At 42.9% G+C, this 13,565-nt stretch overlaps 1 protein-coding gene across 5 annotated transcripts in view; it reads left to right on the plus strand.

Annotated features, from left to right (window-relative positions):
* Window positions 1-320: 320 nt before the first annotated feature.
* Xpo1 (exportin 1) overlaps window positions 321-13,565 on the plus strand; it is a 41,689-nt gene continuing 28,444 nt past the window's right edge. The window contains exons 1-4 of one of the 5 annotated variants that reach the window (XM_017314209.2): window positions 326-1,129; window positions 6,247-6,378; window positions 12,074-12,175; window positions 13,261-13,324. Coding sequence is in view for 4 of the 5 variants with exons in the window: in XM_006514430.3 (XP_006514493.1) it covers window positions 6,253-6,378; window positions 12,074-12,175 (228 nt within the window). In the remaining variant the exon portion in view is untranslated. Of the gene's footprint in view, window positions 1,130-6,246; window positions 6,379-12,073; window positions 12,176-13,034; window positions 13,103-13,260; window positions 13,325-13,565 lie in introns of all 5 variants that reach the window. The other 4 variants (XM_017314208.2, NM_134014.3, NM_001035226.1 and 1 more) reach the window with 4 other exon arrangements.

A 13,565-nucleotide genomic window follows, 5' to 3' on the forward strand; every position in this document is an offset into this window, starting at 1 on the left:
GAGCCACTCGAGGGGAAAGGGATGTAGAAGGCGGGCTGCACTTGACTGACAGCTCACTCAAGCCAATCCTCTGTGAGGCTTCTCCGCTCTCCTCTTTGCTGGGCTCTGTTCGACGTCCCACCTTCTCTTCCTCCACCCCCCCCTCACTCCTTTGCGTCCCGCCCCGCCTCCCCTCCCCCACTCTGCGGGCAAATCACTGCTGGAAAGAGGCGGGGGCCTAAGCGGCAGGCTCGTGTGGAGCCTTGAGGTGGGATTGACGGGCGCTCCGACCAATAAGAGGTAGGCTGATGGCGCGGCTGTGGCCGGGGCCGACCAATGGGCGCGCGGCCTGGGGGCGGAGGCCCAGGTTCCAAACGCTCCGCGGCGCCATGGGCTGAAAACTCAACCGAGATGGAATCTCCCAGTCTGAACCGGTTTCAACCGGTTCCGAGTTTGAGGCACTAGGAGGAGGGGGAGAAGCGGCTGCAGCGGCCGCGGCAGGAGCAGCGGGAGCTTCAGCATCAGCAAGAGCAACAGTAGCTACAGCCCCGGCGGCCGTGCCTGTTCCAGCCTTTGCTGCAGCAGTCGTGCAACCATCCCGAGGGGGAGGGGGGAGGCACCAGTCGCTGAGGAGCACGCGAAGGGGGGAAAGTTTAGGCTAGCTCGGGTGGGGGGGCCCGGCGCCGGAGCGGCGTGAGCGAGGGAGCCCTGTGTGGTAGGGGGAGCCGGACTGCAACTGGCGGCAGAGCGGCCCCGGCCGTACGGACTCGCGCTGCTGCTCCCGCCGCCGCCTGTGGCTGGAGGGTCCTGGGCTCTGTCTCACGGACTGGCCCGCTCCCCTCCCCCTTCCTTCCCTCCCCAGCCGGGCGGGAGCATTTATTTCTCGGATTAATTCCCCTTTTTGGTGGGGCGCGTGTGTGTGCGTGCGCGCGTGTGTGTGCGTGAGTGTGTGTTGGGTGGAGTTGTCCCTAGAATAGTAAATACTGAGCTTTTTTTTTTTTTTTTGCCCTTCTCTGCTTTTTAATTTCTTTTTTGTTTAAGGTGGGAAAACTGTGAAACCCACCTTGATTTCCTCCCCTCTCCCTCCTCCCCACCTTCCCTCGCCCCAAGCCCGGACAAGGAAGGAAGAAGCAGTTGGTTGAATTTCTGGGTAAGTCGGTCGTGTGCTCGGGGCCGAGGGTCGGGCGGCGGCGGCGCGGCGGGCATGAGGCGAGGCGGGCGGCGGGCGCGGGGCCCTCGGCGGAGCCTGAGATTGAATGGAAGCGCTTCTGTCGCTCGGTGATGGAGGTGGGGAGGCGGCCGCGGGAGGGGAGCGCTTGCTGGGTCATCTTCGTGTGCGGGTGGCGGTGGAGGAAGGCGAGGAGCGTGGTAGTGAGGCTGAGCCCCTGCGCGTGGGTGGAAGGGCTTCCCCAGTCCAAAGGGCTGGGGAGAGTCGGGGGTGATTTCGGGAACGTCTCTGTAAATTATTAGGAGTGGAAGTTTCCAGAAATATTTAGTGCAGCAGCATTGAAACGTCCGCCTGCATCACGTGGCCCCCTCGGTGGAGAGCTTGGGATGGGGGAGGGAGGGGCTACCGAGTCCCTTCTTATGTGAAGAAACTCGAAAGCCTTGTGGGTGATTTTTGTTGTTGTTGGTTTTGTGAGTGTGTGTATAACAAGAAGTAGGAAAGAGGAGTTAATTTCTTTTTTTCGGGGGCCTGCAGTTGGGGTTCCGTGTTGTAGGTTGTTTTCGCCCGGGGCATATATGTCTTGGTGAAACCGTGTACTGCTGGCCGTGGACAGTGAATGATGCCCTCCCTGCTCCTCCTTCTGGTTTCTTGAGTTTGCGGTGTAGGAGAGGAAGTGGTGGTAGAGGATGCACTGAATACTCGCCGAGGCGGGACCTCGGATCACTCAGAGGACATGCTGCATAGAGAATAGGGCGGTGAACTTAGGCGCCGGGTCTAAATGCCTCCTCCGAGTATGGGCGGGGTGAGTGCGTGCTCCTGTGAGCTATAGTTAGAAGTGCTGAGAGTCGTTCGGGTGGGAAGCCAGGGGAGGGCGGTCCCTTCCTAGTGAGGCGTGTGTTTCTTACTGAATGAAGCAGGCGATTGCCCACACACGGAGTAGCAGTCTTTTGTAGCATCTTGTTTTTTGACTCATTGTGAACTTACCTTTTTAGATGGCTACTGGTGGGTAGTGTTTTGCTGCTTGCAGTGCCATTGAAGGTATATGGACAATCACTTGTAGAGTCACAGCATTGTTTGATGGGTTCCTACAGTTCACAATCCAGTGAGTGGAATTTGGGATTGGGGGACACCAACGAGACAGGTGAACCAATCAGAAAGTGAACAATCCCTCCATAGCTGCACTACTTACTGCATGATTCTGTATCTTGAATGTGGGTGTCACGGCTGACGGTGGAATGACTATTTGGAAGCTGTTTGGTTGGGGCTGCTAAATGTGCTTGGCATTGACCACAGAGCCGCCATTTCTGGATTACCTATAGTTGAAGTTGGAAGATAACCGCTAGTTCCGAGAAAGGCCAACAACTGTATTTAAGTATTCTTAGATTGCACCCCTTCCCCCACATGAGTCTAGTATCTGAATTCTTAGAGAAGACCAACTTGAAAATGAAACTTAGGACTTAAGTGTAGGGTCATTTGACTAAACATTTAATCATTACTTTTTTTTTTAAAGAACTATAAATTGAGATAGTGTCTGAGACAAGTTGGTTGCAATTTTTAACCATAAACTCGAAAAATCTGTTTTAATCTGTAAAAGTTATGACACTTGAAGTTATTGGAAAGAATAGTTATTTGTTAGTGGGATTTATTTTTCTTGTATATTAGTGTTCTGTTTTTCCCTTCTTAAGACAGACAGAGTCTCACTGTGTATTCCAGTCTGTGCTTCCATCTCTTCTGGGATTGCATATGTCTTATCTCTTAACACTGGCCTTGGTGTTAATTGTCCTTTCACCTCCCAGGTGCTTTCTTTAATTTTTAATATATAATTTATTTTTACTTTTAGTTTATGTTTTGTTGGTGTTTTGCCTGCATGTATGTCTTTGTGGAGGTGTCAGAAAACCAGAAACCAGAGTTACAGATCAATGTGGGTGCTGGGAATTGAACCAGGGTCCTTTGGAAGCACAGCCACTGAGCTATCTCTCCAGCCCAGTTTGTTTGTTTCTTTTCTTTTTCTTTTTCTTTTTCTTTTTCTTTTTCTTTTTCTTTTTCTTTTCTTTTCTTTTCTTTTCTTTCTTCTTTTTCCGAGACAGGGTTTCTCTGTATAGCCCTGGCTGGCCTGGAACTCAAATCTGTAGACTCAGAAATGCACCTGCCTCTGCCTTCCAAGTGCTGGAATTAAAGGCCTGGGCCACCACTGCCGGGCTCCAGCCCAGTTTCTTTATCTTTACATGAGTGTAAATGTGAGCATATCTACCTATGAAAGAATTTTTGGACTCGTGAGGAGTTTGAGTGGGGAGCACAGATAGGTCTTACTCTGTTGCCTTTGTCTTTTAACAGTAGTATGCCGGGCGGTGGTGGTGCATGCCTTTAACCTGAGTTCCAGAACAGCCAGGTCTATACAGAGAAACCCTGTCTTGAAAAACCAAAAAACAACAAAAACCCCCCAGCCTTGGCCTGATTGTTAGTTACTTCAGATAGGGCTTCATAGCTCAGGCTGGTCTTAAACTCTGTATGTAGATGAGGCTTGGTCTTGGTTTTCTGATTTGAGTGTCAAGAGCGCTGGGGTTCCAGATGCACACTTCTGGTTTGAAACCAAGGAGTTCATGCATAGTAGAGCACTTCACTGACTGAGCCAAACCTAATCTTTGATTTATTATAACTAAGTTTTATCTTGGGCATGATTAATAAAACCTTTGTATTGAAGTATCAGCAGCACTACTACAGAAATACAGCGGAGAAACTACTTGTCCTAGCTGTGTTTTGAGCCAGGTTTCACTGAAAGGCTGAGGTGTTTTTTATTCAGGATCTCTGCAGTCCAAGGTATCCTGGAATTCACACTTCTGCCTTCACCTCCTAGGTGGTGGGATATAGGACTAGACCACCAAGGCCCACTTTGTACAGGTTTCAAACTGTTATTTTAAGAAAAGGATGGTACAGAATGGCTCAGCAGTTAAGAATTCCTGCTGCTCTTGGTGAGGACCTAGTCTCCATTCTGGGTGGCTCATAATCTCTGCGACTCCAGCTCAGTGGGATTCCACCTTGCTCAGGCCTATACAGGCACCTGCACTCTGGCACACAGAGCCACACACAAACCCAGTAAAGTGTAAATTCTTTTTTTTTTTTTTTAAAGATTTATTTATTATTATATGTAAATACACTGTAGCTGTCTTCAGACACACCAGAAGAGGGAGTCAGATCTTGTTAGGGATGGTTGTGAGCCACCATGTGGTTGCTGGGATTTGAACTCTGGACCTTCAGAAGAGCAGTCGGGTGCTCTTACCCACTGAGCCATCTCACCAGCCCCGTGTAAATTCTTAAAAACACAACTTTTTTCATACCAACCTAATTATTCAGAAACTGCGTGATCAAGCACGCTATTCATTTTCCAAATTCTGGAGGTTTTGTAAACTGCTGTAAAAGGTATTATGGATATGCTTAAAGTATCCTCTTTAAATGGTATGCAAAATTGTTTAAATTTGAACTACAAACCAAATGTAGTGGCTCACACTACACCTGTAGTTGCAATGCCTGGAAGGTTGAGGCAGAGTATTCATATGCAGCTCTATAGTTAGGAGAGGATCCAGCCTGTAATCTCCAAGCTGTATATTGAGTCTGAGACAGAAGGGTGGCAAGTTCAAGGGTTGCCTGGCTAGAGTGACTTCATTACCAGCTAGCAACTCTGTCTTATCTGAAAATAAAACCAAGGGGTGGAGAAATACAGCTCAGTGATAGTGTGCAGTGCCTAGCATTTACAAAGTTCAGTCCCTCGGTACCACAAAAATAAGAAAATTTGGCAGAATATTTATATGCTTGTGTACACTTTGGAGGTGAGAGGTCAACTTGTGGGGACCAGGTCTCTTCATCATGTGTGTGTGTGTGTCTGTGTGCGCGCGTGCGTTTGCATGCGTGTAGGTCTCTTGGATTGAACTCTGGCTATTTGGCTGCATTAGTGCCAAATGGTGCAGCTTTATTATGTAGACTTAGCTATCGTGGAATTGGCAGTGTAGCTCAGACTGGTATCACAGAGCTTTACCTGCTTTTGACCCTACCTCTATCTCCTCAGTGTTGCAGCCAAGCCTGCCTTAGGTTTTTTGGTTTGTTTAAGACAAGTTCTTACTGTGTAACTCAGACTGGTCTCCAATGCAGGGATGTGTTCCTCTTACCTCCATAATGCTGGAATTGGAGGCATGAGTGCCACATGTTCTTCTCTGGTTAGTGTCTCAAAGCTAATACTGCTCAGGATTGACTAGTTGAATCATGAGAGCACCTTAGTTACGGTTCTCCCCTCCTCCTGTCTTTTAAGATAGGGTCTTACTGTTTAGTTCAGGCTAACTTTGGATTCATGGCTTGGTTTATTTTGTTTGTTTTTTGAGACAGAGTTTCTCTGAAAATTTCAGTCCGGCATGGCACTTGTCAGTAGTTATATATAGCCCAGGGAGTCTTCACATTAAAGACTCCTTGTCTCAACTTTTCAAGTTCTGGGTTACATGCATATGATACCATGTTCTTGGTATGGATAGTATTTTAATGTTTAAACACAGTTGAGAATGGAAAGTAATGTAGCTGAGCAGCTTGGATGTAGAAAATAAATTCCGTAGAGGTTAAAGGAGTAACCAAGACACACTAGCTTGGTTCTTTTTGTTTGCTTGTTTGTTTGCTTTTTTTTTGTTTGTTTGTTTGTTTTTTCGAGACAGGGTTTCTCTGTAGCCCTGGCCGTCCTGGAACTCACTCTGTAGACCAGGCTGGCCTCAGACTCAGAAATCTGCCTGCCTCAGCCTCCCAAGTGACTAGTTTGGTTCTTATAGCTACTGTGTACATTGAAAAAAAAAATCAGTGTTTTAAGATTGTCCTGTCTGGGGCTGGAGAGATGGCTCAGTTAAGAGCGCTGACTGCTCGCTGACTGCTCTTGAGGTCAAATCCCAGCAACCACATGGTGACTCACAACCATGCTCAATGAGATCTGACTCCCTCTTCTGGAGTGTCTGAAGACAGCACAGTGTACTTTTGTATGAAGAATGTTGAAGTTAGTTTACTTGACTAGAAAGCTTGAGTGTTAACTAGTGTCCAAACTTTTTAAGTAACTTCATTTTTTTTCCTTTCAGTAATCTATGCCAGCAATTATGACAATGTTAGCAGACCATGCAGCTCGTCAGCTGCTTGATTTCAGCCAAAAACTGGATATCAACCTTTTAGACAACGTGGTGAATTGCTTATACCATGGAGAAGGAGCCCAGGTAAAGTAGATGACCAAAACCTTATAAAATTATTAAAATGTGACAAAGTAGTTGAACGTTTCTTTTTATAAAATATAGTTTATAGTTTATATAAATTTGGAATTATTTGCTAATGATAATTAGTCTGGGGAAAGTATTAATGTTGAACGTGGTCAGGAGGGGAAATTAGGAATATGCTAGTCTGGTTCCTTTTGAGACAGTCTCAACTGTTGACCAGGCTGGCAGCATGCACCACCATCTGGGCTCTTTTATTCTAGAGTTGTGAGCCACCCAATTTTGGATGCTAGAAACCGAACACTGGAATTGCAGAAACATGTCTCCAGCCTTCACATGTCAATTCTTTGCAACTTATTAAAGTGTACTTGTTCTGGGTATAATAATGGATACTTGTAACCCAATATAAAAGAAGTTCTTTTATATATTTGGAGTGTGTGTGTGTGTTTGGAGTGAATAGTCCTTTATTTATCTTTTAATGAATATGGGCATTTGCCTGTATGTCTTTGTATCATTTTGTGCCCTTGGCTCATGGAGGCCAGAAGGTGGTGTCAGATCCCTTGGACTAGAGTTACAGGCATTGAGCTACAATGGGGATCAAACCTAGAACCTCTGGAGGAGTAGCCACTACTCTTAACAGCTGAGTTAATCTCTACTGTCCTTGTCTTGTTTTCTGAGATGGATCTCCCTGTAACAGTCCTGCCTGTCCTGGAACGAACTCTGTAGACCAGGCTGGCCTTGAACTCAGATCCTCCTGCTCTGCCTCCTGGGTGCTGGGACTAAAGGTGTGTCACCACCATTGTCTGACTTGATTTTTAAAAAATATTATATTCATTTTTTTTATGTACATTGGTATATTTCCTACGTGTATGCTTGTGTGAGAAGGTATCAGATTGCCTGGAAATGCAGTTACAGACAGTTGTGAGGGACCATGTGGATGATGGGAATTGAACCTGGATTCTCTGGAACAGCAGCCAGTGCTCAAAACCACTGAACCAAATTACTAGCCCCCACTGCCTGACTTTTTAAAATGGACTTGTGAGTGAGTGCGTGCGTGCGTGCGTGTGTGTTACCATTGTGCCACCTAGTTGCTTATGTGGAGTCAGAGGAGTACTTGGTTCTGTCCCGTGGATTCTGGAGATGAGACTCAAATTGGTTATGGCTACTAAGCCATCTTACTGATCTCTACTCCAAATTTTTAAACATTGAAATTGCAGAGGTCTTTCAGGTGTTTTTAATCTAAAAATCAATATGAGCCAGGGGTGATGCGCGCCTTTATTTTTGGCACTCTAAGAGGCGGAGGCAGGAAGAGGTAAAGAGATGAGCTCAGTCTACATAGTGAGTTCCAGGCTAGGTAAGAACTTAAAAAATATATATGAGTTTTTGTTTTTTATTTGAATTTTGTGTTCTTAAAAGATGTTCTGTTATTGTGGATAATTACCTTTAAAAATAAGCTATATTTTGATTTTAACACTTAATTATAAAACAGGTTGTTTGCTTATGGTCCTAGCACTTGTGCCAGGCAAGTTTCAGGTCAGCCTTAGCTCTAAAAGGAAACTATGGAAAGAAAAGGTATGAGGCGGAATTGTATGTAGATTTTTTACAACCATGTAATAAATGCAAAATTCTGAAACATTGTAGTAGTTTTGAATAAAATTCTGTGTGGTTGGCCTGTGATATGTAAACAACCTGAATTTAGTCTGGGACCCACTTGGTGGAAGGAGAGAACCCACTTCAGAAACTTAGTTGTCCTCTGACTAGGATATACATTCTCTCACACACATGCATGTTGAGAAGAGGAGGAATACAGTGCTCTGAAATGGGGCAAAAATTCTTCAGTAGAGCTTTGCCGTGGTGGAGCATTCTTTTCTAGGGATACTAGGGATGTAGGAGGATTAGGAATTAAGACTAACTTCTATGGTCCAAGTTCAAATCCAGTTTTGAGTACTTTTTATTTTTGACCCTAAAGTCTTACAACATGACAGCATCTATCAGTGCAACTATTATCTCCAGAACATTAGATTCCTTGGACAATTAACTGCTGGAATTTAATTTTTTTATGTGTGGTTTTTTTGGGGGGTGGGGTAGGGTAGGGGTAGGTTGAGACAGGGTCTCACTTTGTAACCCTGTCTGTTCCAGAACTCACTATGTAGACCAGGCTGGCCTTGAACTCAGATCTATGTACCCTGCCTCCTAAGACATTCAGCATTCTTGTTTAACCTTGGGTGTAATCATACATTTTAGAAACCTTAAAAGGTAGGTATTATGTATAAAGTGAATGAGAGGTAAACTATGCACAGGTACTTTCATTCACTTAGAAAATTGTGAGATGTTGGTTTGACTACAGAGAGCTTAAGGGAGGGCTGGAGAGATGGCTCCACAGTTAATTGTTGCTTTCCAGAGGACCCAGATTTGGTTCCTGGTACCCACATGAAGGCTCATAATAACCTTGAACTCTAATTTTAGGGGATCTGAGGCCTCCTGACCACTGAAGGCACAAAGTGAGGGTATGGTGCCCATATACATGCAGGCAAAACACTAATACATATAGAACTCAACTTTAAAAATTAAGGGTTAAATAAAATCAAATGAGCAGAGAAGAACATTTTCCATGGTCTTTCCCCCCCTTAAAGATTTCTTTTTATTTTATGTATATGAAGCTTTTGCCTGTATGCATATATATGCACCATATTCATGTCTGTTGGATCCCCTAAAACTAAGGTTATAAGTGGTAGTTAACCACCAATGTTAGTTGTAGTAGCAATTAATGCTTTTAACTGCTGAGCCATCTTTCTAGACACACACACACACACACACACACACACAAGATTTTGCTATGGATACTAAGCTGACCTGGACCTCTGTATAGCCCAGACTACTTAGTTTTTGTTTTTGTTTTTGTTTTTTTTAAGTGTAGAAAAGGTAGAAGCAGGGTAATTAGCATTCAAGGCCAGTCTGAATTACATGAGAACTTGTCTCAACAGAACTGTTTATAAATACATTTTGTTTCTGAGAGCAGTTTGTTATCTTTTCCAAAATAAGGGACCTTATTTCTGGTAAGGTGTAGAAATTGTAGTCTTATCACATGACTTGGCTGCTGTCTTTCAAGATGGATCTCATATACCTGACCTCAGGATGACCTTGAACTTTTGGTCCTCTGCCTCCCTGCTGATAGATTACAGCATACCATCAGGTTCATGCAGTGCTGGGGATTGAACCCAGAGCTTCTTGCATGCTAGGTAGGCATTCTCCCAGCTTAGCAATGTCTCCAGCAATTTGTTGTCTGTTTTTAGAGGGCAAACTTGGTAGGTAGCTGCAAATTGCTTTGTTCCTCTTGAATGTATGATCCTTTTGCCTCCATCTATAATAGTGGGATTATATATAAGTGCTACTCCTTATTCCCAGCTTATTATATGTGTTGATTTTCTATTTATTTCCTCTGTATAGCCCTAGCTCTCCTGGAACTCACTCTGTAGACCAGGCTGGCCTCCAATTTAGAAATCTGCCTGCCTCTGCCTCCCAAGTGCTGGGATTAAAGGTGTGTGCCACCACGCCCGGCTAGGTGTTAACTCTTAAAGCCCCATGTACAAAATATTGCCTGCCTTATAAGACTTAGTGATGAAATCTGTAAAGGCTCTATTGCGGTGTACTTTGGCAGTGAGGTAGACACTCTGGCTAGTAAGAAGGGTACATTTAAGCCATTTGGGATGGCTTATAAACCTATAATCTCAGCTCTGAATGCCGAAGCAGAATGACCACAGGTGTGAGGATGCCTGTGTAAGTTAGCAAGGTTTTATCTCAAAAGTTTAGGAAAGCCTAGAAATATTAACTCAGTGATTATCTAGTATGCAGGAGACCTTTAATTCAAATCCCAGTGCTGGAGAAATGGAAAAAGAAGGGCACATTTTAGTGTGTATTCTCAGGAAAAAGATTAGGCCTAGTTTGATTCCATTGTTAATCTCGTAATAGGTGGCTATAATATAAAGTGAAATTTATGATCTTTGAGATGTGGGTCCTAACTGGCAAAGTAGGTCAACTAGTGACAGGAGTAGAAAATTATATTTCTCTCTTTATTTCTCTCTGCTCTAACAGTCTCACTATGTAGCTCTGGCTGGCCTGAAATTTGCTATGCAGACCATAAACTCATAGATGAACACGTTTCTGCTTCTGAGTGCTGACATTAAGGTGCATGCTTCTGCCCAGCTATGCTAAATACATTTTTCAAGATAAGCTGTCATGACTTAGTTTTTTTGAAGTATGAAATACTAGAGTTTTCACTTGTAATTTATAGTATAGAAGGACTCTTACTTAAAACACTAATCCTGGAGTGGTGGCCGTTTAATCCCAGCACTTGGGAGACATGCAGGCAGATAGATCTGAGTTCTGGCCAGCTTGGTCTACAAAGCAAATTTCAGGACAGCCAGGGCTACATAGAGAAATACCCTGTATTGAAAAAGAAAAAGGGGGAGGAAATGAAAACGGTAAAACCATAGTGGTTGGAGGCCACAGAGATGGCCCAGGAGCCAAGAACATATATATGCTCTTGTAGAAAGAAGATCTGAGTTTGTTTCCAAGCATCCACTTCAGGCAGAGCACAAACATCCGTGACTCTGACACCTGGTGAAATCCATGCCTGCACTCAACACCACCCCCAACATGGTCTTTTTTAGTGAGTTAGCCAAAAGAAAAAAAAGAGTGGATTTGTTTTTTAATATTTTGTATTATATTAAATATTTTTACCCCTTTGCTAAGCAACAGAAATGCTTTTACCTTTATGTAATAGCATTGGGCAGTATAAAAATTTTTTATTCCTTTATTTTATTTTTTTTTTAATTTTTTTTTTATTTTGGTTTTTTGAGACAGGGTTTTTCTGTGTAACCCTGGCTGTCTTGGAACTCACTTTGTAGACCAGGCTTTCCTAAACTCAAAAATCTGCCTGCCTTTGCCTCCCAAGTGCTGGGATTAAAGGCGTGAGTCACCACGCCCCGCTCTACTTTATTTTTTGTTCCTATTTTGTTGTTTAAGCCCCTTTGAGACTGTAAGGTGAGAAGAGTGAGATATATAGAACAAACAGAGTAAAGCAGGAACTGGACCAATAGCAAAGGACACCACGCTAGTTGGAGATTGTTGTGTTTTTGAAGTATGATGCCTTGCACTTGAAATGCTCTGATCCATCTGACCTTCTGTGACTCAGGCCTGCAGGCAAAGATTGAATGAGAGTAGCAGTTGGACCAAGTAAGACTTACTAGGAAAAGATTCATTATTTTATGCTGTTTTAATACAAGTTCTCACAGCAGTCATTTCTCAGGGAGGACATTAAGATAAGACACTTCACAGCTTTGGATGTATTGGTAGTCGTTTGTAATCCTAGAACGCAGAAGCCAGAGGCTTGTACTTTCCAAGCAACTGAGTTCTTTCAAATTCCAGTGCCTTTTACAAGCATGATATATGTTGAGTGTATTTCTAATAGAGTGGTATAGATGCAGATGCCCTTAGGCCAGAAGAGGATGGTAATCGATCCCCCTGGAGCTGCAATTACAGGCAGTTGTGAATACTGGTAACTGGTACATTTCTCACATGTTTCTAGAAAGTGAAGTATCACTTCACTGTGTTGTTAGGGTGTGCATTATTCTCTGTACTTTACGTTATAATGAATTCTAAAGAACACACTAACTTAAATTGTTTTGGTGTAACATTCTAGCAAAGAATGGCTCAAGAAGTACTGACACATTTAAAGGAGCATCCTGATGCTTGGACACGGGTCGACACAATATTGGAGTTTTCGCAGAACATGAACACGAAAGTAAGCAAGTGGTGGTTTAAAAATCATTATTCTTTTCTTCCAGTCGTAAACTTTGAGGAAGGTATCTCATTTTTAGTATTAGCAGTTGTTACCAAATCATTTTATATTGCTAACTTATTTCAGAATTTCTCTAAAGCTTAGAATTCTTGCAAATAGTCCTAAGAATTATGAAGTTTTTATAACTGGGACTAGAGTGCAAGGTGTTTTTTTTCTTTTGGGGGGTGGCTGGGTATTTTTCCATCGTAGAACATGTGTAGAGTAAGTTGTAAAAGTTATTCAGAGATGAGATAATAACATTATTTTGGGCAATTAATACAATATAGGTTAGGCACCACCAACACCCAGTAGTCTGGACAGCTTAAAATCCTACTCCGTGGTACCAGTATTTTCAATGAGACAGCACTCAGTTCTTATTTGCACTTGAAAATGTTATAACTCAGGGCTCTTTGTTTTTATTTTTTTAATTTTTTTGGCTTGAGTTTGAACAGAAGGGTTGATCAAAATGTGTTTTGACTGTTTATTGCTTGGTGATTCACGCTTCTCTTTAAACGCCTTAAAGTAATAAGATGCCATGGCACTCTGTTTAATACACAAAGGGTTTCTACTTGATATATATTGTGTTAAAACAGAAAAATCGCCATGTGCACATCTGTTTATGAGACCAGAGTGTGTTAGTTAACAGTTTTGAAATATTAATTAGTTTTGACATCTTGTAAATTTTAAGGCAAAAATACAGCCCAGAACTTCCTCAAAGTGCTAACATTAAGTAACATAACAGTGTTTGCCTGTTTGCTTGCCTGGTAAATTTTGCTTTTTATACTGACAGACATTACTAATGTTTAAGTTGATTTATCAACAGTATTTTTAAAAACTCAAATTTGTCTTGTGAAAAATGAGATGATTAGAGGAACAGAAAGAAAGCAACAGGTAAAGAATTCTTCAATTTACATAAATTACAAATGATTTGGTGCTAAATTTATGCACTATGACATTTGGCTTTTATGCAATCATTTTTTTTTCTTTAAAGATGTTAACACTACCTGATATTAATCATAATGTTCCATTATGTTGATTGCTTGTAATAGGAAGAAAAGGGGTGTCTTCCTGTGCAACTGACACAGCTAGGCTTTGACGGCAGGCCTCCACAAGGTCTACCCTTTTGATTCCCTTTAACTGAATTCTGTTCATCAATTGTTTTTGTTTCATGGGTGGTGGGTGGGGAAGGGGGAGCTCAATGCATAAATACGTATTTCTAAGGGCTCAGATTTCTGCCATAGGGATCATTTCATGCATTTGTTTTTCATGTAGTCTTTGCTGTTATCTGTCCCTCATCTTCATAGCTCAGCAGTGGATTATTCAAGTTTTGGGATTTAAAGAAGTAGGGTTTTTT

This window comes from Mus musculus, chromosome 11 (assembly GCF_000001635.26).
Source record: "Mus musculus strain C57BL/6J chromosome 11, GRCm38.p6 C57BL/6J".
Classification (NCBI taxonomy): Eukaryota; Metazoa; Chordata; class Mammalia; order Rodentia; family Muridae; genus Mus; species Mus musculus.